This window comes from Sorex araneus, chromosome 5 (assembly GCF_027595985.1).
Source record: "Sorex araneus isolate mSorAra2 chromosome 5, mSorAra2.pri, whole genome shotgun sequence".
In the NCBI taxonomy this organism is placed as follows: Eukaryota; Metazoa; Chordata; class Mammalia; order Eulipotyphla; family Soricidae; genus Sorex; species Sorex araneus.
The window spans coordinates 19016080-19043011 of NC_073306.1; the positions used below are offsets into that span (position 1 = coordinate 19016080).

The 26932-nt window shown below is 43.3% G+C and overlaps 1 protein-coding gene across 6 annotated transcripts in view; it reads left to right on the top strand.

Moving 5' to 3' along the window:
* The window catches only part of DAB1 (DAB adaptor protein 1), a 1237060-nt gene that overhangs the window by 931241 nt on the left and 278887 nt on the right, over window positions 1–26932 (top strand). For all 6 annotated transcript variants that reach the window (XM_055138597.1, XM_055138598.1, XM_055138599.1 and 3 more), the window contains one exon: window positions 22629–22831. In XM_055138597.1, the coding sequence (XP_054994572.1) occupies window positions 22765–22831 (67 nt within the window). In that variant the 5' untranslated portion in view covers window positions 22629–22764. The remainder of the gene's footprint in view (window positions 1–22628; window positions 22832–26932) is intronic.

Sequence of the window (26932 nt, forward strand, 5' to 3'; positions counted from 1 at the left end):
AAAAGCCACACACATTTAATCTTGCCACCCCTGGGTTGGGGGAGGGGGGTATTGTCACATGGGGTTCCCTCCTGATGGGAGGCAGTTCTTTATTCAAGCACCCCACGTGGTTCCCTTTATGCCTAGGACAGCCCCATGCCGCTTTTTTTGTGCCCCCTGTTGCTGCCAGCCACACCCTCCTGGCACCCTGCACGCAACTCAGCACCACCCCCACAGCCACAGACACCAGCCCTTACTCCCTGCTTCTGCCGCCCTGTACTTTCTAGACCTTTGCCTCTTGCTCCAGCTCCTTCCAGAGAGGTGGAGATGCAAATATCAAACCTGCCCGGTTCTGTAGCGGAAGTGCTGACTCGGAAGAGTGGGACCCTTCCACAGTCTTTCATCAGCCTGAAGTGGAGGCAGCAGGATTCCTGGGCAAGCACAGAGGTTAGCCTGGCTCTGGCGTAAGTCCTTCCGGGGCGACATGACACAGCTGCCCCAGCTCTGCTTGCAGCTAGACAGTGAATACCCTGTTGTCCCTCCCTGCCTGGCTCTGGCCTCACCTGCAAGACTTTTTTTTTTTCTCTTTCTTACGCACATTTCTTACCAGTCTCCTTAGGTGTCTTTGAAAATGCAGGTTCCCATCTTTTGGCCTCAGGGATTTGGGCTTGTTCTTCCCTCTTCTGAAATGCCGGTCCTCCATCATCTATCTGCATGGCTGGGGCCCTTTGCCTTCTCCCCTCTAGGGAGTCTCCGGGTCCTTCGGGTCCTTCTTCCCTCTTGCTCTGTACCTGGCTTCTTCCTGGTACTTCTTTCTGTCACCTTTGCATAGGAACTGATTTTGCAGAAGTCAGCACAAGGGACTTAAAACCCGTAGCTTGGAGAATAAGCCGGGTACGGACTAGGAAGTGACAAACTGGGAGAAATGGAAAATATGTCCTAGGAAGCCTCTTGTCCTGCTCACTTAAGGAGAGAAGATTTCACCAGTGATCACTTCTTGCCAACCCCTTTCCCGCAGACACGGAAACACCCACTGAGATCCCCATCAGTGCTTTGTACTTTGCCCTCCCTTTGTCAGGTGGCTCCTGCCGAGGCCCGGGACAGCTGCCTCTTTAGGAGCAGTGCTTGGCCACATGATCAGATGGGTAACGTAGCATTCGTGGATTTTTAAAAAACTCTGAGTAAAGCTCTTTATTAGAAATTAATTCGCTTGAATGGCTGGCTTTCGTTTGCTTTTAGCATGCTTAAATTTTTTCCTCTGGGGTAGGAAATGAACCTCTGAACAATTTCTTGCCGGTGGCTGAAGTTCTAGGGAAATACTTGGAGTCTGTGTGCTGAGAGATTATGTTCTATAGACAGGCCTGCTTCTACAGCATGTCTACATTCATGTCTACATTAAGTCTTACTGATTTTGAATTCCTTGGAAGGTATCCCCCTCTTTCCCTCCTTTTCTTTTTGTTGTTGTTGCTTGAGATGTTTATAACTACAACTTGTTTTCTTTGTTTTTTGTTTTTTGGCTTTTTTGGGTCACAACCGGCAATGCACAGGAGTTACTCCTAACTCATGCACTCAGGAATTAACTCTTGGCGGTGCTCAGGAGACCATATGGGATGCTGGGAATCGAACCCAGGTCTGCCGCATGCAAGGCAAACACCCTACCCGCTGTGCTATCGCTCCAGCCCCCACAATTTGTTCTTAAGGCAAGAATTCTATAAATAAGAATGAAGTTAGACATTGTGTAATTATGAAACCAAGGTACTGGAATGATCAAGGGTGTGATAGAAACCTCAGGTGCTATTATGGGCTCCTTTCTGTTCTCTTAAGGAAGGCAGACTTTCAGGCTTTCCTCAGACTTTTTTTCAGACTTTCCTTTTTGTGGAAGAGAACAATATATTTGTGAAGTGCTGATTTGTATCCTAGCTTCCGAAACTATGGGTCAGAGCCCCATTTAGAGTCATAAACGGTTTTTTACAAGCTATATTACATTTTATAACTTATCATTAGTAAATATTTGATTGATATTGTTTATTTTATAGACACAATGTAACTGTGGGGTTATGTAAAACTGGGGGAAGGGTCGAAAGAGATTGTGCGTGGGAAGTTTCAGAGCCCTCGTGGAGCTCTCCAAGACCTTGCTCTCTGAACCTCGGCAGGAAGCTTATGGAGAGTCTTTACATGAACAGAATTTATTAGTGCTGACCTCTGAGGGGTCAATTTCCTTCTCAGACCCTCGTTTCCCAAGTTTTATCCTGAGGATCAAAATTCCTATTCTGTGTTTTCAAAGGGACTTAAGAGAATTTTTTATTTGGGTACATAGATGTGGACGTACATTTTTTTAGCCATAGAATCTTATCATTATTGGAATTGACTTACTGTTTTCTTAGGATTTTGTGGCAAGGTGCTAATAGAAGGGTAGACTACAGTTAGGGGATGAACTATCTCGCACAACATATTGACAGATTTTTAAATTGCTCTTTCAAAATATATTGGTTTATATTTCTCTCTTGAAATAGTTTTAACTTCCACCTTCCTTCCATCTTAAGTTCTTGATTTGACCTGGAGGAAAAGATTTGTTTCCTTCATGACATTTTTCAAAGGCATATATGATATCCCCACTTTTTTGGAGCGGAATTTAGTTCATATCCAGTGGTTTTGGGGGGCTCTTTGTGTTCTCTGTGTTTGGGGGAGCATGCAGTACTCGAAGCCTAACCTGGGTAGGCCACATGCAAGCTAAGCACCTTAACCACTGTACTAACTCTGTGGCTGCTTTCTCCACTTTTAAAGTGGATTTTGTATAGATGCCCCAGTTTAAGCCCACAGGGAAGTGGGTGTGGCCTAGATTCTGCAGACAGGGAGGGGTGTGTGACCTAGATGCAGCAGACAGGAAAGGGGTGTGGCCTTAATACTGCAGAGAGGAAGGGGATGTAGCCTAAATACAGCAGACAGGGGGGATGGGGTGTGGCCTAGATTCAGATGACAGGGGAGGGGGTGTGGCCTAGAATCAGCAGACAGTAAGGGGTTATGATCTAAATTCAATAGACATAGCGAGGGGTATGGTCCAGATTCAGTAGACAGGGAAGGAGGCCTTACCCTCCGGGCTAAGAGAAGAGGACTGAAGTCAGGTATCATGCCAGCGGCACATCATTTCCTTCATTATTTCATTTCTGCCCCAGCCTTACCCCAAGGTATTCATTTTCATTAATACTGATTAGAACTAATACTCTATAGCACTGAACTGCACCATCTTCCTGTTCATAGATTTGCTCGAGCAAGCACCAGTAACGTCTCCTTTGTGAGACTTGTTACTGTTTATGGCATATCACATACGCCACGAGGAGCTTGCCAGGCTCTGCTGTGTGGGTGGATACTCTTGGTAGCTTGCCAGGTTCTTCGAGAGGGACAGGGGAATTGAACCCGGGTTGGCTGCGTGCAAGCAAATGCCCTACCTGTTGTGCTATCATCCCTATAGACAAAGGAGTCAGGTGTTTCTTCATTTACTGAAAATAAGTAAATAAAATAATAGATAGATTCCAGAGACCTAGACATAGTTGTCCAGGAGGGACCACAGAACTACTCTGGGAGTTGTACGACAAAGGAACGAGTTAGTGCACAGTGACAGTGATTGTTGGGAAGAGAATGACCCATGACAGCAGGGACATCAGTGTGATATGAAAAACTCCAAAGACCCTTTCCTTTCATTATCCCTATGTTCCCAAAAGGCTTCGGTCAATTCATCAGTGATGATGGGGAAGTGTTATGGAGAAAGATGTTGTTTGGGCCTCAGGTCCACACTCCACCTGGGAGCACCTTTGAAGGTAGGAATCAGTGGCCAAGTGTCAGGGAGGCACTAGGAGTGAGAGGTGGGTCATGGTTTCGCAACACTCACCAGGTAATTTATACACATATAAGTCACACACACAACTGCCATCATGGTTTTTGTAATAATTTTATTGTTTTTCGTAGTAACAAGAACTTATACTTAGAGTTCATCTTAAAATAGTGACTATGCTTAAATAAATGAGTAATAATTTTTCCCCTCAAATTTTGTGCAAGACTATTGAAAATCTTCATACTAGGCAGGGAAAAATTAGACCAATTTCCAAATTTGCTAATTGCTTGCTTCAATAGATTAGGGGGCTGGAGCTTCTTGTGAGAGTGATGAGTTAGTTGTGAATCCCTATATGACCTGTGTGTAAGGAATAATAATAATTCACTGTCACTGTATCACTATCATCTCGTTGCTCATTGATTTGCTAGAGCAGGTACCAGTAACGTCTCCATTGTGAGATTTGTTACTGTTTTTGGCATACCGAATATGCCACAGTTAGCTTGCCAGGCTCTGCCATTCAGGCAAGATACTCTTGGTAGCTTGCCGGGCTCTCTGAGAGGGACAGAGGAAGGGAAACTGGGTTGGCCACAAGCAAGGCAAACTCCCTACCTGCTGTGCTATTGCTCCAGCCCAATAATTATTAATAAAAGCAAAATTAACATTGGTCTGCTTAAAGAGGAAAGTGTCTGAGTATTTGGCAAAGTGGTTTTTTAAATGGAGGAAAATTCAAATTGTGGGCATAGCAAATATCTTGTCATTTGATTCATTCTCTTCAATTTGGGACCTTCTTGCATATGGTGAGCACAGAGCTAAGAGAGATGAAGAGAAATAAAAGACCCTCCGAGGGCTCCATTGGTCAAAGAACCAGAAATTGATGGGTTCAGAATTGATCCTTGAAGCAGGATAGATCTTTCTAGAAACACCATGATGGGGATCAGATGTACTGGGACTCAATATCTGGGGGAACCTCTGAAGCAATACTGTGACCTAAGGTTTCCATCCATCCTAAGACACCCCTGGGAACAAGAGCAAGTGCTTTCACCTCTCCAAATCACATAGATACGGGGGTGAAGCCCGTGGAGTGTCCACGCAGAACACTGCATGGGGAAGTTTCCTACAAACGGAGCTCTGTTTGCCCTTCTTCATGCCCGCCCTCTGTTTTGTGGTCCTGGGGTGCCTTGGGATGTTTAACAGGGATGGACTATGTTGGGGTATCTTGGTGCAGGGCCCCTGAGCTCAGCCTTGGAGCTGCGTCGCTTCCGCTCGCCTCTTGAGGTACACCCTCTACCTTCTCCACCTTCTCTCCCTGGGAGGCTCTGCCCACTGGACCACTTCCTGGGATTCTTTGCCTCTTGACTGCTCCACCAGAGCAGCCTGAGTCTCAGGCTGGAGGGCAGGAAGGAATAGAACGCTCTGATTTGAACCATCCTCTACCTACCTGCCCGTGTTGCTATTAAATCTCCTGTGCACGAGACTGAACAGTGCTTCTCCAGGCGCTTTCCCTGTCTCCACCCCCCACCCCATCCCTTTGGCTTTGTACCAGAGAGCTGAGGGGTTTTCCTTTGCATCTGGGAGATGCTGCTTTGTTCTTGGATGTGGGAGTGGGGGTTGGGGATTCTTTAACGCTGGCTGCCTCTTGTGTAAGGAATCCCTTCCTTAGCTCTCCTGAAACAGCCTTCCTCTGAGTTCACCCTGTGTTTCGTGGTGGACCACAAAAGGTACATTGAGTTTGAAGCAGTGACCGGGTGACATGGGGTGATCCAGTCTCTGGGAGCCCATCTTGCCTTGATGACTCCAACCTGTATCCGTGAGGGAGGGGAAACTGGGGTGTGGATGTGGACGGGTTGTGCCGGGCGGGAGCCTGAAGTTCCTAAGTTAGCAGATTTTGTCTCACAGCAGCATTTGTTTCTAAGGGAATTGTTTTTTGATTCATGGTGACAGATCAATATTGATGAAATAGCATGTGTATGGTATAGAAAATAAATATGGGGAAGTTTTTCATTTTTTCCCAAAGAATTGCATGCAAATGTAGTACAGGGAAAGAAAGGCAAACAATGTGTAATGAGCCCCTTCTATAGTCCCAGGACATTTGCATGTATTCTCTTAGGTATTCTCAGCACCATTCAAGGTTGCCTCCACTTTTCACTTCCCAGCGGTAGGAAAGGTAGGAAAGGGGACCCCAGACTCCCAGGGACTAGCGTAAGGTCTGCCACCTGGACTTGGTGAAGCTGTGGTTCGAAAGCCTAGTGTTGTTCCTGTTCTGTTGAGTTGTTTGTTTGTTGGCTTGTTTTATGCCAGCTCTCCTATATGTAGTATATATAGTACTGAATATAGTACTATTCACAAGAAATGAATATTACTATACTGAGGGGTTCGGAGTCAGGTCAGTATCCCAGTCCTGCTCTTGCTGTAGAAAACCTTTCTGTGCCCTCCTCTTCGTTGTCCCCTCCTGGTGACTCAGCTCTGCCCCTGGGGAGGGCACATTGGGTGTGGGGGTCCTAGTTGCCTCTCTGTATTTCCTTGCCATCCTTCCCACATGTCCCCTGATGCCCAGACATGCCCACATTGCAGCTTGAGACATAATGTACTTCTCTTCTTCTATATCTGCTATACCTGCTCTTCTACCAGGACAGGAGGCAGTTGCCAGCCGAGGGGCTGTCCCTGGGTAAAATCACATCTTGGCACTGTTGTCTGCTGGGACTGGGCCATGCGCCCAGCAGTGCAGGAAATACATGGCCATTTCACCAGGCAAAGCTAGACACCTTCACCAGTTCTGGGGATTGAGAGGCAGACATTTGTGGGGGCTGTTATTCAATCTTCCATACTCTGCCCACTGACCCCTAAAGCCTGGCCTCCAGGCCCTAAAAAGACAATTTTTAGAGTGTCTCTCTCCCTGCCTACCTGCTGACCTTCAAATCTAACCCAAGCCCCAGCACCTCTGAAGTCCAAATTCTTTTTTGATCCGTTTGTATTTTTGTGTGCCACACCCTACTCTGTTCAGGGCTTGCACCTGGCCTGTGCTCAGGGATCATCTGTCATAGTGCTAGGGAAGAATGGGGTACAGGGCATTGAACCTGGGTCAGCTGCATATAGAGTAAGTGCCCTAGCCTCTGTGCTATGCTATCAATGCTATCTCTCCAGTCCTAAAATCTACATTCTTTTTTATTAGATACTCTTTGGATCGATAGCACAGCGGGTAGGGCATTTGCCTTGCACGTGGCCGACTTGGGTTCGATTCCTCCGTCCCTCTCGGAGAGCTCGGCAAGCTACCAAGAGTATCCTGCCCGCATGGCAGAGCCTGGCAAGCTACCCGTGCATATTTGATATGCCAAAAACAGTAACAACAAGTCTCACAATGGAGACATTACTGGTGCCCATTCGAACAAATAGATGAACAAAGGGTTGACAGTGCTACGGTGTTGCTCTTTGGATATAGAAAGCACCAGTCTCTCTGGATGCCCTTTGTCCTTGCTCCTTCCTTGCCCCTCCATGCTTATCACGAGGCTGTCAGTGTGGGCATTCCTTATCTGGCCTGGATCCCCTGATAAGATGCCACATGGGGCACGCATCCTGACTGGGAAACAGGCAGAGGCTGGTCCTGGAGGTTTCCAGGGATTCTTCTAACCAAGATGCCCATGTATCTATCCCTTTGCACATTGTCATCACCTGGAGAGCTGGATCACCCCCTGGCTCCCCCACCAGTGCTCAGGCTGTTCCCACACCCACAGGCAGACAGGTCACAGCAGGGCGTGTGTAAACATCAGCGCTACCCCAGCTCCTTGGGAACAGTGCTGGCAGGTTTGGGAGTCCTGCAGGGGAAGGTGGTGGTGTACTGGCTCTAGAGAGCCTCCTCGTGGAGGGAAGCTGGTGCTGAGGAGGACTTGGGAGCATCCTGGAGAGAAGCAGCTGTCTTCTGTCTCAGCCCCTGGCTCCTAGTCTGCCCCGGGTACTGCTCAGCCTTTGCGGGAAGGTTCAGAGAAACAGATTCTCAAGTCGGGAAATGAACAAGACAAAGATTTCCCTTAGTGCCCTGGGACTACACTCCCCACTCCCACCCACCCCCTTAGCATTGTGGCAGGTGCTCTTTGTGTATGTGTGTGGGGGGGGACTCCCCACTTGTGGTAGAGGGCCCCTGAAGGAATGCATTTGAGTGGCCCCTTTGCAGCCATTGTCCTGCGGTGGCCAATCATGACCAAAACAATGGAATTGGAGACACCCAGTTATCATCCCCAAAGGAAGGTGCAGACAAGATGTTAGAGGAAAACTAAGACTGTGTGTTGGCAATGGGTGAGAAGCGTCCGGCCTCCTTGGGCAAAGTAGACCAGACCAGGTGGTGTGGACTGGTGGAGAACAGTAGGATCAGCAGGAAGAGAATGGGGGTACAGGCAGACAGTCACTTGGAGGCTTCTGCTCTCCAAAGCTTCTTTCCTGAAGTGCCCTCCATGAGGGAATTCACCTCCAGAGGACAAATGTTTCCAGTTCCTTCATAATGCAGCCACTGAGCCACCGAGTCTGCAGATCTAAGGCATCCAAGTCTCCTACAAACCTGCTCTTGGGACATTGCTCATACTCCAGGCTGGTGGGAGAGAGACAAATCTGGGAGGTGGCAGGGGGAGGGTGGGGAGGCTGCCTGAAGATGGTCTTCTCACCTGTTCCTGCACAAGGCTTTTCTCCGGTGCTCCGGTGGGTGCTCAGGGGCAGCCTGCTCCCTCTGGCTGGGGCAGGAGGCGCTGCTAAGTCTCCCGTTCGTCAGGACTTCTGCCGTCTCCTTCTGTTCCCCGCACGGGAGGTTTGCATAACAGCCTTTGCTATCCCTGGGGTCTTGCAAGAAGAAAAGACAAGGATTTAATGAGGCAGTTCCAGGGAAGGGGTTTTTAAATAAACAAATGCTGCATTTGGCAGCTTCACCTGCTGATTTACTTAAACTATGTACTGCCACTATTTGCTCTCGCCGCACCCCCTGCATTTTGTTAGCTTCAAAGTTGGTGGTGGGAAGAACACAGGCTGGCATCTTGCACGGGGGGTGTCTAAGCCACCTGCCAGACTTAGGGACCTGTGCAGGGGCAGATTCCCCAGTCTTCCCAAAGGGAGGAGCCCCTTTACGAGTGGTGAAGGAAATCGGGGTCCTGGTCCCTTCTCTGGGGCCAGGGGGCAGTCACCAGGCCCAGAGGTGACCCTCTCTCCAAGGAGGAAGGAGCACGGGGCTGCTGTGCCCAGACAGGTGCTGAAGCCGCGAGCACTGTGATTTCACCTCTGTTAGAAGGAACTGGGGGTGTTTGCGTCATTGCTCTTCTGCTGAAGTTGTACTTGTGGGGAGCATCCAAGGAAAAGGAAAATGGAAGAGCACAAGCTTTACTTTGATTTGCTTATTTTTCATTTCGGAAACTACTATTTTGTAAACGTTTTTATTGATTGAGGTTTTGTGGATTTACAATATTGTTGATGATGGCCTCCCAGGCTCGGAATTCCAGCACCACACCCATCTCCAGTGCCCCATTGGATTCCCCCAAGACCTGAATGCCCCTCCCAATCAACCTCTCCTCCCCCAACTCAGTTCTGTGGATCGGGTCTCTCGTTTCTCCCATCATGTTGTTGCCCTTGGCCCTTTTGTTGCTCCAGGATGTGAAGCTTTAAGTTTCACAGATGAGAATGACCATTCTGTATTTGTCCTTTCCTTCTGTCTTCACTTAGCTTGCTGCCTCTAATTCTGTCCATGTTGCAGCAAGTCACATGAGTCAGTTCTTTTTCAGAACTACATAGTATTCTATTGGGTATATCGACCACAACTTCTTGAGCTATTCACCCATAGCTGAGCGTTTGGGTTGTTTTCATATCTTGGCCACGGTACCAAGTACAGGGATGAACATGGCCAGTGTTGTTGGGCATGTAATGAGGGTGAGAGAGCACTTTTAAGTGAATGGAGGGTTCCCAGCTGCCTTTCCTGGCTCCAGTCTCACTGCCTCTGGGCCCTGACTGATTCTGAGATGGCATCATCATCTCCACAGAGTCACCCAGAGTCGGACACTGTGGTGGTCCTTGGTCACCTGCCAGTGACCCCTACCCCACCCCCTATCCACAAATACTTTCTGGATACATACATGAGTATGTATCCATACATACATGAGTTTGTATGCAGAAAATTTATCTATGAATTCCCATGTATTGTGCTACCCCGATGTGCATATTAAGATGAATCTTTCCTGATTTATAGATAATAATAATTATGAATAGACAATGCAGAGCTTAATTTGTCCCCTCCCTTAACCCTCTGAGGCTTTTCTGGAACATTCCTCAAGGAAAATTACTGGACCTCTATGAAACTCACTGTGTTGTTGAGGAAAACTGAGGATCAGAGTGTGAAGTAACTGCAATGGCTAAAGTTATGTGTGTGTGTGTGTGTGTGTGTGTGTATATATATATATATATATATACATATATATGCATGTATGTGTATATATATATCAGCACTCTTGAGTTTTTATTTGATTGAGGAGGGGCATACCCAGCAGTACTCAGGGCTCACCCCTGGCTCTGGCTCTGGGCTCAGACAGGCTTGCAGGATTATATAGGGTGCTAGGGATTGAAACCAGGTTGGCTATATGCAGGGCAAATACCCTCCCACTGTACTATCATTCTGATCCCAGTGCTCTTCAGCTTCTTATACCAGAACATTGAAAAACTGGTCCCCAAGCCAGAGGTTTTAACTAAAGCAGCAGACTAGTGGTTTTTAATGATATAACATTGGGAAGATCAGCAGGTTCACAGATTGGGGGTTAAAAACATAAGCAGGCAGGATTGCAGCCCCTAGAACAGCTATTAATACATTAACCACCTACTAATATGTTTCAGTAAAATAGCTGAGGTTTTCGGAAGGTTTGATGTAAGTGGGATGTAAACATATTGAAACATTATGGAATTATTTTAGGTTCATATATTTGATTTTCTATCTGATACACTGAGTTTATGCAATGAATTTTCATGGTGTAATAAATACTTAATGAAACTGTGTGGTCCATTAGTTAAATGAAATGCTCATAAGTATGCCATGTTGCTGTCACATAAGTTCCCTTAATATTGCTGAAATCTGGTTCCGACTTCTGTTCACTTTGATTCTGATTAAGGTAACACATTTTGTCCGTTCAGTCTTGCTGAAGGTTGTTATATACAAAAAAGTACAAGAAACATGTAATCTGCCTTCTGGAATTCAGCATCTTTGTTTCCCCCAAATACTTTTGCATGGCTTATCTTTATTCTCATTTAATTGGTCTCTGTGTCATCACCATTATAGTGTCCTGTAATCAAGAATACTTCATTTTAAAAATTACTGAAAAACAAAGTTTTTGTTTCCATTCTAGATTTTTACCCTAGAAAAGCCAAGGCACCAGAGAGCTGTAGATCAAGATCTAACTGATTTTCAAAATCAATTTTATTTTTTAAATTTTATTTTACTGACTTGTTTTTTAAAACTTAATTTAAAAAAGAAAATCTTTTATGTCCGTAAAGAATAAAAGCTATAGGTGACACGTTGTTTAAACGTGTGAACCTGTTTAAAACGATTACTTACAACTTATTCTTTTATATGACATGCTCAGCATAAGTTAAGGAACAGTGAAAATTCCCTGTTTGATATTTTTGTTTTGATGGTGCTGATGTAACTGTCCCTGCTACTAGTCAGTGTTGGATGAATGAACACCTTTAGATCTTTTTCATTCTCCTTTGGTTCACAGCAGGGTGGAGATGCTTTATTTGAGCATGGGTTGGAAAAACCTGAAACTGAACACATCGGCTGTTATCATCCCCAGAAGCAGATCCTGTCTTCTGAAACTATGCTGACCTTTTAGGTGGCCTGTTCTACCTTTACCTTCATTTCTAGTTCCTTATTATCCTTTGCTCTGGGTTCCATCATTTCCTTATTTTATCTTATTATAAAAAAAGTTTTATATAAATGCATAACTTTTCTCTAAGCTGCCTAGAGTTTTTTTTTCTTTTTTGAGAGGTGGCACACCCAGCAGTGCCCAGGGCTTACTCCAGACTCTGATCAGGGATCACTTCTGGCACAGTTTGGCAGACCACATGGGGTGCCAGAGATTGATTCTAGGTTGTCTGTGTGCAAGGCAAGTGACCTGCATGCTGTAATATTTCTCCAGCCCCCTACCTGAGGTTTTCCCCATAATGTCAGTTAAACATAAGAATGAGGACTCAAGCTCAGAGTGGATTCCTACCTCTGTGGTTTTTATACTTATTGTGGCCAATTAAGCTTTATTTGAGTTTATAGTAAGGTAGATAATCAATTTGTGGCCTTCAGTGCATTAAAGCTAGAATTTGGTGAATTGGAATATTTTTCTTGGGGATTTTGTCAAAACAAGTGCTAACTCCATCTGTGCTCAGAGGCTGGTGCTCCCTTATCAGGAGAGAGAGGCTTCAGGGCCAAGCACAGGGTTAAGGCACTTGCCTGACAGGTGACAGACCCCACTTCACTCCTGGAAACCACAGGGTCTGCAAAGCACCATCAGGAGCAACCTTCTAAAGCAGAGCTGGGAGTAGGCCTTGAGTACCACTGGGTGTGGCCCAACACCCAGAAAGGGGATGGCGTGTATTTTATCCTGCTCAAGTTTTGATAGTTCTTGTACTTATCCCTTAGCCACTCTCATGAATGTGGCTATGGGACTCCAGAGAATAACTCACTTTTTACTCCCGTCTCTTAGAAGAACGATTTTGTAGCCAAATTTTGTGTGTGTGTGTGTGTGTGTGTGTTGGGGGGGGGGAGTTGGATCACACCTGGCGATGGTCTGGAATTACTCCTGGCTCTACACTCAGGAATTGCTCCTGGCGGTACTTGGGGTCCGTATAGGATTATAGGATGTCGGGAATCAAACCTGGGTTGGATGCATCCAGGCCAGGCAAGACAAATGCTTACCTGCTGTACTATCACTCTGGCCTGAACATTTTTTTTTAAAGGGAGGGATTGCAGTGATAGTACAGAGGGTAAGACTTGCATGCAGCCAACCCGAGTTCAATCCCCGATACTTCACATGGTTCTCTAATTCCCACTATGAGTGGTCTCTGAATGCAGAACCACAAGTAAGTCTGCTCACAAACAATGTAGCACTGTCCTCCCATTGCTCATCGATTTGCTCAAGGGAGCACTAGTAACATCTCCACTGTGAGACTTGTTATTGTTTTTGGCATGTTGAATTTGCCATGGGTAGCTTGTCAGGCTCTGCCGTGAGGGTGGGATACTCTCAGTAGCTTCCTGGGCTCTCCAAGAGGGACGGAGGAATCGAACTCTGGTCAGCCGCATGCAAGGCAAATGCCCTACCTGCTGCGCTCCCAAGCAATAAATAAATAAAAGGGAATTGGCAGTTTACAGCTGCTGCCTGGGGTGGAGAGGTCAATGGTTCAGGAAAGGTGCTCTTTCACTGAGCCAAGAGCTTACTGTGATCCACTGGGACAGTTAGAAGACATGTTTGTGGCAAATCTCTACCTTGGAGGCAGAACATTGGAGAGGAGGTTCAGAGCTCAGTAAGAAAGAGCCCTTATCTGAACGACCTTGGGCCAGAGATCTGTGCCATGTTGGGCGGTCTGGGCAGATGCCAAGTGAGGTTGGGTTCTGTAACAAGAACTGACAGCTATAAACTCATGTGATGCTCAACTAGCCTTGGAAACTGGAATGCAGGTCTGCTCAGGAGCTGGGGTGAGGCTGAACAGAGAGGAAAACTAAATAAGTCCTAAATGGACTTGGTTGTAACCCTTTCTGTGTTGGAACCTGAGCAAGGCTTCAAATATTTTATTTAGGGATGGTCTCAGAATGACAGGAGAAACCCAAGGAACAAGGCTATATGAAAAATGCCTCATGTGGTTTACTTAGATACTTGGTGCTTTATTTCATTTGCTTTCTCATGGATGCTTTCTCTCTTTATATTTTTGTATCTCCACACAGAAATGCTTCGGTAGCATACATATGTGCATGTGATTTTTTTATAGACTGTTTGAAAGCAAGGTATATGTATTTTTGACCCTTTATTCCTAAATATTTGATGTATATTTTATAAAAATTAGTTATAGTCTATTGAAAAGGTGCAAAAGAGTGATAAAATTAAGTAAATTTGCAATTTGTATATTTTTGCCTCACTTGCCATTGCATCCATATTGGATATTGACCCAAGAGTTTCCCTGGAAACATTTTATTCTCTCCCATACAGAAATCTGTAGAGGTATGCAGCTCTTTGTTGGGTTCTTTTTGCCTTGTATCCAATCACAGTCCTTCTTTGTGTCTTTTCTGCTCTCTGTTTGAGATTACAGCTCTTTTTACCCAAATTAAAAATGTGTTCTCTCACCAAAATCCTCTGCAGGAGTGATGTCTTCACTGAGTATCACATGATCTGCCTCTCTTCATTACTGCAAATTTTGATAACTGAATCATGGTATTTTCCAGCTTCTCTGTGATCTAATCACACATTTTACCCCTTAAAACTATAAACAGTAAGTGAAAAGACATCTTAATACCTGCAGATGGCTTGCTATGTATCAAAACTTACCCCCGAAATTCACATCTACTGATGACGGACTCACTGTGCTTACTCTGGTGGCTACAGAATGTTGAACGTCATTCTCCAGCATTCCCTGGTATTTACCAGATGGTCTCTGTTCTACTCTTGGCAAGGAAGACCTGCAACATGACATGTAGCAGCCCTCAGGTTTGGACCCATACCCTTGTGCTTGACAGGGAAGCACTTTAAGCCATTAAACTATTTCCCAGGGCTGCCTGCCTGCCTGCCTGCCTCCCTCCTTCCCCTCTCTCCCTTCCTCCCTCCCTCCCTCCCTCCCTCCCTCCCTCTTCCCTCCCTCCCTTCCTCCCTCCTTCCATCCCTCCCTCCCTCCCTCTTTCCTTCTTAAAATTTTTATTGAATCACCAATGAGATACACAGTTACAAAGTTGTTGGTGATTGGATTTTAGTCATACAATGTTCCAACACTTATCCCTTCATCAGTGTACATTTCCCACCACCAATGTCCTCAGTTTCTCCCTGCCCCTCCCCTACCCCAGTCTGCCTCTATGGCAGGTACTTTTCTTCTTTCTCTCAGTCTCTCTGTCTCTGTCTCTGTCTCTGTCCCTGTCTCTCATCCATTGGGCATTATGGTTTGCACTACAGGTACTAAACAGTTGTAGTGTTTGTTCCCTTACCTACATTCAGCACTCAGTTTCAGCACTCAGCCTCATTTTAAAAATGAAAATAATATCTAACTCCTCATATAACAGAAGCGTCAACCAGGATAACATTTGAACATTTTGTAGTATAGTCTCTGGCAGTTGGTAGGTTCTCATACACCTGAGCCATGTTACCCACCCACATAGAGCATTTGAGCAGAGGGGTAGCTTAGGCAGAGGGAAGACACAGCTAAATTGCGAGGTATTTCGTTTTTAGTTCTGTTGGAGCTGCTCTGAGATTGGCATTCTGTTTTTCTGTCCTTCTTTCTTTACAAAAAAGGCCCGTTTCCTTGGCTTTGTGTTCCACAGCTTCATGGTTTGCTGTTCTTGCAACCACCCCATCCCCACCTGTACTCCCACCCCATCCCCAGACCTGAGATTTTACATTGAGAAGCAGCTCACTAGACAGAACGTCTGTAGTGGAAGGTTACATAATTCACATTTAGATTTGAAGAGCTCATTATAAAAAACCTGACACACTTCAGGAATATTAAATTACTGCAGATTGTGTGGAGCAAAGAAACATTATTGAAGCATTTCAAAATTCGAGACGCGCCTGAATTTAACTGATAGGGTTTCACAGCTTTTACTGGGGAAAAATGATTGGAGTTGTCACATGGTTTCTGGCCCTGAGGACTTTAATCTCCTTAATTACAAAGAAACGAATTTCCTAAATAATTTGGAGTTACTTCACAGCATTTGCTCAACCTCTGGCTTTGAGGAAATTAAAGTGGAGGCGGGGTCTAGGCTCTGTGACTCTCTGTCCTGCAACCTCCTGATTTCAGTTTTGATTCACGGGGATGCTGACTTTCATTATTGATACAGCAAGGTACTTCAGAAATTCACAAGTAATGCTTATAACACTTGAACACAATCACATATTGTTGAACAAGTGACTGGAGAAAATCACAGAATGGAGAGTGATGCTCTCCTGTGGTTTATAAAAAATGGAAGGAAGAGCGGATGGAGGATGGAGTGATAGTATAGTATGAAAGGTGTGTGCCTTGCATGCAGCTGACCTAGGTCTGATCCCTGGAACCCCATATGATCCCTTGAACACCAGAGTGACCAGGAGTGACCCCCGAGCCCAGCGTCAGGCATAAATCCTGAGGACTCCCAGGTATATAAAAAAAATCCATAAAATGGAGGGGAAAAAGGGCCCCAATGCAACCCACTTTTATATACAAACTTTAAAAAAAATTATTGAATCACTGTGAGATAATTACAAGCTTTCATGTTTGGGTTACAATCACACAATGATCAAACACCCATCCCTCCACCAGTGCACATTCCCCACCATCAATATCCCCGATATACGCCCCCCTTTCCCACCCTCCCCTTCCTCTATGGCAGACAATATTCCTCATACTCTCTCTCTCTACTTTGGGGCATTATGGCTTGCAACAAAGACACTGAGAGGTCATCATGTTTGGTCCCTTATCTACTTTCGCCATGCATATCTCATCTGACTGATTCCTCCAGCCATCATTTTCTTAGTGATGCCTTCTCTATTCCATCTGCCTTCTCTCCTCCATTCATGAAGCAGGCTTCCAGCTATAGGGCAGTCCCCATGGCCTTTGTATCTACTGTCCTTGGGTGTCAGCCTCATGTTATGTTATTCTATACTCCACAAATGAGTGCAGTCCTTCTATGTCTGTCCCTCTCTTTCTGACTCATTTCACTTAGCATGATACTCTCCATGTCTATCCATTTATAAGTAAATTTCATGACTTCATCTCTCCTAACATCTGCATAGTATTCCATTGTGTAGATGTACCAAAGTTTCTTTAACTAGTCATTGGTTCTAGGGCACTTGGGTTGTTTCCAGATTTTGGCTATTTGTCAATAGTGCTGCAATGAACATATAGATACAGATGTCATTTCTACTATGCTTTTTTCCATCCTCAGGATATATTTCCAGAAGTAGTATTGCAGGGTCATATGGAAGCTCAATTTCTAGTTTTTGAAGGACTGTCCATATTGTTTTCCAGAAAGGCTGGACCAGTTGGCATTCCCACCAACAGTGAAAGAGCATCCCTTTTTCCCCACATCCACGCCAGCACTGGTGGCTTTTGTTCTTTTGAATGTGTGTCAGTCTCTGTGGTGTGAGATGATATTTCATTGTTGTTTTGATTTGCATCTCCCTGATGACTAGCAATGTGGAGCATTTTTCATCTGCCTTTTGGCCATTTGTATTTCTTTTTTGAGGAAACTTCTGTTTATTTATTCTGCCCATTTTTGTTGGGGTTGGAGGGTTTTTATTTGTACAATTCTACTAGTGCTTGTATATCCTGGATATTAATCCCTTATCAGATGGGTATTGGGTAAATATTCTATCCCATTCTGTGGGCTCTTTCTGTATTTTGGTCATTGTTTCTTTTCAAATGCAGAAGCTTCTTAGTTTGATGTAGTCCCATTTGTTTATGTTTGCTTCCACTTGCAAGGTCAGTGCTGTTTCATCCTTAAAGATGCTTTTAGCTTCAGTGTCATGGAGGGTTTTGCCTACATTTTCCCCCATGTACCTTATGGATTCGTGTTTGATATTGAGGTCTTTAATCCACTTTGATCTGACTTTTGTGCCTGGCATTAGACAGAGGTCAGAGTTCATTTTTTTGCATTAGCTATCCAGTATTCCCAGCACCACTTGTTGAACAGGCTTTCCTTGTTCCACGTCACATTTCTTGCTCCTTTGTCAAGATTAAGTGGCCATATATTTGGGGGTCTGTGACAGGATATTCAACTCTGTTCCATTGGTCTGCAGGTCTGTTTCTAACCCAATACCATGCTGTTTTAATGACTACTGCTTTATAGTAGAGTTTGAAGTTGGGGAAGGTGATGCCACCCATCTTCTTTTTTCCAAAGATTGCTTTAGCTGTTCGTGGGGGTTTATCGTTCCACATGAATTTCAGGAATATTTTGTCTATTCCTTTGAAAAATGTCATGGGTATCCTGATAGGGACTGCATTAAATTTGTATAGTGCTTTGGGCAGTATTGCCATTTTGATAATGTTAATTCTCCCTATCCATGAGCAGGGGATGTGTCTCCATTTCCTAGTGTCCTCCTTTATTTCTTGAAGTAGTGTTTTGTAATTTTCCTTGTATAGGTCCTTCAGAACTCTTTGGTTAAGTTGATTCCAAGGTACTTGCTTTTCTGAGATACTATTGTGAACAAGATTTTTTTTTAAATGTCTCTTTCTTCTCTTGCCCACAGCAAGTATCATTATCAATGGGGAAAACTAAAAGCCTTCTCTCTAAGATCGGGCTCAAGACAAGGTTGCCCACTTTTGCTACTCCTATTCAATATAGTACTGGAAGTCCTGGCCATAGCACTTAGACAAGAAAAAGATATTTAGGGTATTCAGATAGGAAAGGAAGAGGTCAAGTTATCACTGTTTGCAGACGATATGATACTATACTTAGAAAACCCTAAAGACTTTACAGAAAAGCTCTTAGAAAACAGTAGGTCGATATAGTAAAGTGGCAGGCTACAAAATCAACATGCAAAAGTTCACGGCTTTCTTATATACAAATAATGAAAGAGAAGAAAGAGACATATACCAACTTTTAAGAGTGAGTTTTTCAAATAGTGTAACATTGGTATGTTCAGTTTATTTCAGTATTTATTAGTTAGATGTCTGCTGCATACAAAACTTGCAAGAGGGAACTCTCTCAGATTCTATCACCTCCTGCCATTTTTCCTTAGAAAGATTTGTTTTTGTAGTCCTGTAGGATAACATTGGGTTTGTCCTTTCAGCCTTGCTGCAGGGAACTTAATTTACCTTAAAGCAATGGCCTTTCTGTATAGACACAGGAAGAGAGCTAATGATATGCTTTGTAACTTGGGAGCTGATTGACTCCAATAATATTTACTCCCAGTCATATGCTTTCTCAACTCAGTTGGCCTTAGTTCCTAACACCCCCAAAACAGGGTCCTGACGAGGGACAGAATGGACTCAGGGCAAGCTGTGAGCTGCCCTGGCATCAAAATGGGCCAGGCCAAAGTGCCACAATACTCAACTATAAGTTGAGAACATGGTCATAGACAAATACTGTCATGATCCAAAAGTAACAATGAGACTAGGACCCTGCTGGGGTTAGGAAGACTAACCTGACCTGAGGACTGTGGTCTAGCAAATATAGTGAGATGTCCTTAGAAAAAAACAAACTTTAAGTTTGATACATCTCTTACTGTGCTCATACAGAATGACATTGCTAGAAATATTTGAAGTAGATTTACTACAACTATTTAAGTGGATTATTAGCTGAGGAAGGAAGAAAGGGACACACCCTGACACACCCTTGTTTGGACCCTACCCTTGAACGGATCTCCTAGAAATCTGGAGTAATGTCCTTAGATGAGATTTTTATTAATCTCCTGGAGGAGTGGTCTTACCCCTCTTTGTTGATTTGTTAATGTTCAACCCACCTTTGTGTCACCACCCTATGTGATTGCTTTATACACTAAGACTGTAAGCGGGAGAGGGGGCAGAGGCAAGACAGACAGAAGCAAGACAGAAGCAGCAGAGAAGACACAGGAGAAGACACAGAAGCAGAGAGAAGACACAGAAACAGAGACAGAGAGAGGTCAGAAGAGACCAGAGGAGAGACTATAGAGAGAGAGTCAGAGATAGAGAAACAGACAGAAGAGAGAACGGTGGCACACACAGAAGCAGAGCACAAGGAGGAGCCATCCCAATCTGGTCCATATACAACAGCTTGAGAGCACTGAACATGATGAGTGGAGGGAGAGAGAGAGAGGGAGAGAGAGAGAGAGAGAGAGAGAGAGAGAGAGAGAGAGCAGCCCTGAGAGCCCGCGAACAACACAACACACATCACATCTCCCCCTCCCGTGTACGCACATCTTTGTATTTTTTACCAGTCCTAAATGCCTTAATAACCTCTTCAATAATAGGATTTTGTCACATACCAGCATTGTGATGTTGAGCAGTTAACACAGAAAACCACTAATACCTAATATTTAGGATGTGCTTGCTAAGAGCCATGCCTCCATAAAGTGTGTGCGCACATGAACTTACACATAGCTCCATGAAGGAGAGGCTATTAAAAATAATATGGAGGTTTCTTCAAAGTCCCAAGAGAAGTTGAATCTCTCCCTTAATATCACACTGCTTCTACAAATGGCTCTGACTGGGAGGTTGACCATAACTCATTACCTAGGTAAGAGAAGTTTCCATTAAATCAAGGGATCAGACAAGTTTTATACTGGAGGTACCTTTTTTAACTGAACTTTGAGAGGTTGATAGACTGTTGGGAGAAGGAGGCTTGGCAAGAAAGATTCTAGAGAAAGAGTTGAAGTAAAAATTGGGACAATGGAAAGCATATCTCCTCCCTCTTAAACTTACACATCCTTTTATTATTCTGGTTGGTAATTTCAAGGCTTATGCATATGCTGGTATTTATGTCTGAAATTTATTTATTTATTAGATAAACATTGTTTGACTTTTTTGGTCACACCCAGTTACTCCTGGCTCTGCACTCAGGAATTAATCCTGGCATTGCTCAGGGGACCATATGGGATGTCGGGGATCACAGTTTGGCCAAATGCAAGGCAAATGCCCTCCCCACTGTACTATCACTCCAGCCCTAGGCAAGCATTTATTGAGAGACCTTTGGACCTTCTCTTTCTCACGTGCTCCATCATTCTTTAAGATCCTTTTCATCTTGGTTTTTGGCCTCATAATTCTTCCATGTGAAGATGGCTCCTATTGCTTTGTGCCCTGTTTGATCTCTGATCATATGAATTGTAGTCCCTCTCATGGCTGACACTTCTGCTAGCCTGAGCTGCTTTGAGAGTAGGCAGCAGGCTAGGACTAGGTACTCTGAGCCAAGATGGTTGCACATGACCTGCATAAATGAGCCAGTATTTTCTGGAAGGTGCTTTAGGAGATATTTCTTGCGTTGGTATGATAAATGTTATAATTTATCATTAACGTTAAGTTCATATATGACTAAATTTTGTGACTTAATCATGCCCCATAGAATGTTGTCCTGGTGTCTGGGAAGAAGACAAGGGCTAATGGAGTGTGGCAGAGAGGCACAGACCTGGCAGAACAAGTTCTTATATTTTGCATGCAATTTTGTGGATCCCATTTTAGAAAGATCATTTTCCATTTTCTGTAGTTGTTATGTTAAAGTCAAACACTTTTCATTCAGTATCTCTTTCATTTAAAATACAAATAGTTGCTTGTTAAGAAAAACAAAGTGGGTATCTTTGGATACAGTGGGAATTTCCTCATTACTATGTCTCACTATAATTTTGTATGACTTTTATATTAGGTGTTCTCATTTCACCATCTCTTATTATCAAGATTAAGAGATGTGGCTCATTATTCTTTCAGAGATGAAGCCAGTATTCAAGGTCAGCCTTTTGAGATTAAGGAGGTTTCAGTATGGGGTGTGAAGCCAGAACTGATTGTACAGTTGGAAAATTTATTTCTTCATCTTAGTAAAGAACTGGTGAAATGTTTATTTTTAAACAGAACTCTCAGATGGATAGGACCTGGGTGGGACTGTTGACTATAAACAGGGAATACATTTATTCCATTTACACAAGATCGAATGAGATAAGGCACGAAGTGGCTGAAGGTCTAGTATATAGTAAGTGCATAGTAAATACAAGCAGTAATTGAAATGGTTGTATTATCATTATTATCTCTTCCCAGCACTGTGTCTGAGCTTAATAGTACCTCATAGTGTGCAATGCATATTTAGTCAAGAAAGAACGAATCAACTCGTGCCAGCCTGCTCGTTTTCTTTTCTTTTCCTCCCCACATTAAATGCTTGTCTGCTCTTATAGCTGGGAGGAAAGCAGACATAAAAATTGGCTGGCTGGGAAGTTTCTCAGCCCCATTTGTCACCTTGCCCTTAGAGCCCAATTGTGCGTTGACTCCATGTCCTCCCCAGTGCCCGCCAGTGAAGGGACAGAGCACAGTTAACTTCCCTGGGATTTGCTGTGGCTGCCAAGCTCTCATCCTGCATGGTTGATGGATGACTGCCCTGGTGCTGGAAATTCTCCACGGGGCTGATCAGGAAAGAGGCCGTGGCTGTGTTCTTTGGGTGCCTCAGCCTCTGGTGCCTGAAAGGAAGAATGAAGGGCAGCCGTGTGTTGGCTTTTGCCTTTCTTCGAACCCTAAAGTTCTAAAACTCTCTTTTGAGTTACCTGGTTTGAGACCAGGTAACTAAGTGATCAAGCCTCTCCTTCCTTCAGGAGCCCATCAATGAATTGATTAGATCAGTGTTTCTCAATCAGGAACTCATGTGGGCCCCAGTGAACATTTGGGACAATCCAAGGGGTCCTAGATGAAAACCATGTTGTGTGACAGGAGGAGGGTGTCACAGTACAAGACTGACACACCTAGTGGGTGCAACTCATAGGACAGAAAGTCATAGGAAGGAAACAAGTCCCAAAGGAGGCCACACTTGGGGGAAAAAAATGCTTGAGAAATGCGGGATTAGATCATAGTGGCAGCTTATAGGTGGAGACCAGGAGTTTCTTCCTTTGCAACATTGGCCAGTGGATTGTTTTTGTTTTTTTTTAATTTAAGTTCAAAAGCGCAATGGCTCTGAATGTTTTCTTCTCTCAATTTGCAGTGCTCAGAAGGAGTGATTGAAATGTGCAGCTCGGGGTGTCGTTTCTGAAGGGAGGTGCCGTTCTCGTGGAGAGGAGTCCTCCATGAACCTGGCCAAGGCCCGGGATCTGTGTGAAGTGGACTAAGGATTTAGTAGGATGTCAACTGAGACAGAACTTCAAGTAGCTGTGAAAACCAGCACCAAGAAAGACTCCAAAAAGAAAGGTAGGACCGACGGCTTCTTCCTTGTGTACAGGAGTTCCACGTGTGACCTCTATCTCAGGAATGATGGAGATATATTTTAAGCTCTTTATGATTGCATATATATTTTAATGGTCACCATCCTTAGAACAGTGTTTTTATATTATGGTGTAATATTATTGCACTTGTCGTTAATCTGCAAGTGAAGGGTTTTGTGTAATAATACACAAAACCCTTCCTGATATACCTGCTATCAATTTGTCTCTCCCACTCCTAACCCCACCATGCAGCTCTGTTACCTTCTTATCATTCTGTCCCTTGTTATCTTGTTATTCACCTTTGAGTGGTCATCACACCTCCAAATCCAACTCAGCACCAGGAAGGATTGTGAAATCACAGATTGCTCAATCTCTTTCCCAGAGTTCTTGGTTCTCCCAAGACTTTGCACGTAAATCCATTCCTCAGAGATGCTGATGAAGTTAGTTTAGAGAACAGAATCAGAGAACCCCTGGACTGTGATGAATGCACCGAAATTCTTTTGTTACTCTCCCATATTTTCTTCCCTGACTCCTTTATTCTTCAGAGTTGAATGTACTGTGGATCTTCCTGGAGCAATGTCTCTCCACTCCTCCAGTTTGATTTTGATTGCTTTTGTTTGGTTTGGTAGCACTCCGCCAGCATCTCAATTTATTAAAAATATTTATCCTATGATTTTCTTTTGCTTAACTATCTCATACATTCCCTCAGAATTAAACCTCCTGTTTACCTCCTAATTCCCCTGAACTAGAAAGTTCTTGGCAAAGAAGGGAGCAGAAGATATCTGGTGATGAAGACTGACATGCTTAGTATGATAGTACAGTAATTCTCTCATTTTTCATGCTTTCTGAGGAATTTGGTCCTATGGCTTTTATGATCATCCCTTCCAATAAATATATCCTCTTGTTGTAATTAGAAGTAAGCCACTTCCACTCTGTGTATGTCATGAGTGAAAGAGGATGTATGTATGTAAATGAGTGTGTGTCTTGTGTGAACAAGGGAGTACATGTGTACAAGTGTGTGTGTTTGTGTGTGTGCACACATGTGCATATACATAGTGATTTTTGCAGACTTCCTAATGTCTTCCCTATCACATTCCTTGGCTAATTTTTGTTCAGCTCACTCTAGGAAGCAAGGGACACACACAAATTGCACAGAAAATTCTGGGACACCCCCAACCTCAGGAAGAAGCACTGTACATTTCCTCTTAAGGTTCATTTGAAACACAAATATTTTTGAAGCAGCCTATTTTAGTGCTGAAAACATAATGTTGACCTTGTTTTATGCATGCGGTCTGAGAATGAGAGGGAAAAGTGAGTGCGAGAATGAGTCTTGGGAGATGTGCCACATGGGGGAGGGGAGTGATTTCAAGTCTGGAATGTGCTAGAATGAAAATGCTCTTTCAGTGGAAACTGACAAGTTATATTTTTGCTTCAGATTTAACCTTTCCACCAAACTGGTGCTGTTGAATGCTTAATGCATTAAAAATTGTATCTTAGTGAATATCTTTTCATTCTTAATTTTAACATGTAAAACCATAAGCATACTAAAGAGAGGATTCAGGTTTTCTGAACACTGCTTAGTTAAGTATTTGGAATAAGAGCATGAAGGTCACCTTTTAAGAGCTCCCTCGTCTTCATGTCCTATTCAGCTCTAAAATCATCACAGTGCGCAGGCAAGGAATGCCTGCTAGTAAGTGGCTAGTTCTGCAGTGTCTGAACAGACAGGACTGGGTTAAAATTTCAAAAGTGTGTTTTCTTTTTTTGCTTTTTGGGTCACACCCAGCAATGTGCAGGGGTTTACTCCTGGCTCTGCACTCAGGAATTACCCCTGGCAGTGTTCAGGGGGCCATATGAGATGCTGGGAGTCAAACCCGGGTTGGCTGCATGGAAGGCAAACGCCATACCCACTGTGCTATTGCTCAGGCCCCTCAAAAGTGCACTTTCTATCTCTGTTGACCTTAAAGTTGTCCTGACCTCTCTGAGCCTCAGTTTCCTCTTCTGTCAAGTAATATAATATTCCAGCCTTTAAGGCGAACTGTTAAAATAAATATATTTAGATTTTACTAATGTTTAGCTAAGCTCCTGCTTTTCTTCCTCTCTCTTCCTCCTCTTACCTTTATCTATGGTCATTCCCTTTCTTCTCTTTCATCTTTCTTTATTTCCCTCTATTTACTTTGCGTTTGCTCTTCTTTGATTTCCAGTCCCTCCTACTTGTCTTTTTCTTCTCCATCATCACAATATGATTTTGCCTTATTTATTCCACTTTGGAGCCATGGGGGAAATTTATAGCTGATTGGTCCCAGAATGGGATTTCACAGTGGTCAATACTGATGCCACAGAGATAAACATTCATTATTCAGAAACTTGTTTGCACTAAGGTACCATGAAGGCAGATACATACATTTAAAATGAAAAAAAACTTCCTGGTAACAAGATTAATTCATTTCTTGTTCTTCAGTTTTAATTATGAAACGGTACATAGTTCACTGAACACATGTTAGTAGCTGACTCAAATTGGTAGAAATTTAAAAGGGAATAGTTACACATTGATCTTGAACTGTGTGTATTGTTAAACCAAAGTATTATCTCTTTTTCCATCTCTTCCTTGATTTCTATGGGATGGACATATAACCTCTTTGGCAAATCCAGTCTTCCTTTTCAGCCTGAAGTAGTTATTTCTTTTCTTGTCTTATTACATTGTATGGATCTCTTAACATGTTCTTAAATAAATGAAAATATTGATGACCTGAAAATATGGTATTTAAGTTTTTACTAAAGAATGTATATCAATTCCCTTTCATTTATCACTTTCTGGAAGCAGTTCTTTTTAATCATGAATTTAACATGCCAAATTATCATATGATTCTTCTATGTTTATTTAAATAACCTGATATTTTTTCTTTTTATTTTCTCCTATATTTCTTTTATAACAATTACTTCAAAGTTTGAGATCCTGCTTTTACATAAGACACGATGTGTCCTATAGCCAGTGAATTTTATTTCTTGATATTTTACTTAGTGCTCTGGTTCTATATTCATCAACAAGATCAATTTAAACTTTTTTGCTTTAAACAAATTTTGTACATGATACTTAACAAAGCTACTAACTTTGCATAATGATTTTGGTAGTAAGGGAATACTGGATGATACTTAAGTCTCTATATTTTGAAAAGCATCTATAATTATATCTGATTTGTGTGTATGTGTGTTTGGGTCATGCCTTGTGGTTCTCAGGTCTTATTTCTGGCTCTGCTCTTAGGGATCACTCCTGAACAGGACTCAGGGGACTGTTTGGGGTGCCAGACATCAAACCTGTATCAGCAGTGTACGAGGCAAATGCTCAAGCAGCTGTACTATATTTCCAGCCTTTATTTGATTTTCTTAAAGTATACCTGCTTATTACTGAAAATAAGAAGAAACAAAGTAATCACACATAATCCCACAATCCAAAATAACTACTATTATACATTTTAAGTCACTTTCCTCTGGTCTGACTTTCTAAGACAATATGTACTTAAGAGCGTACCATTCATATAATTTCATACCTGCTTTGTTATTTGCTATTATATTATAACTACATTTTTTATTAATGATAGTGCACGGTAAAAGAGCTTTTTCCCCTTTTGGCAGGATTTAGCTGGCTCCCAGGGCAGACACTTAATTTCCTAAAAATGGATACCTAGAGTGCTATGCATAAAATTAGAAGGCTTTTTTAGAATTTCTCCAGTTCTTTAACCCAGTCTGTTGAGAGCAGATCAGTTTCATTTTCTTTCTAAAAATAATAAACTTTAGTGGAGTAATACTGGTACGAAATATTGTATGTTTTGGGTCTATAATTTTACACCTCCTCAAAAACATATTACCATAGTACACCCGCTGCTACAGTATTGATACCTCTGGTAGCACTATGGCACTGACTGCTGTTGTTCATCTATTTGCTCGAACTGGCACCAGTAACGTCTCCATTGGGAGACTTGTTACTATTTTTGGCATATTGAATACACCACAGGCAACTTGCAGTCGCTGTGTGCAGGTGGGATACTGTCGGTATCTTGCTGGGCTCTCTGAGAGGGACAGAAAAATCGAA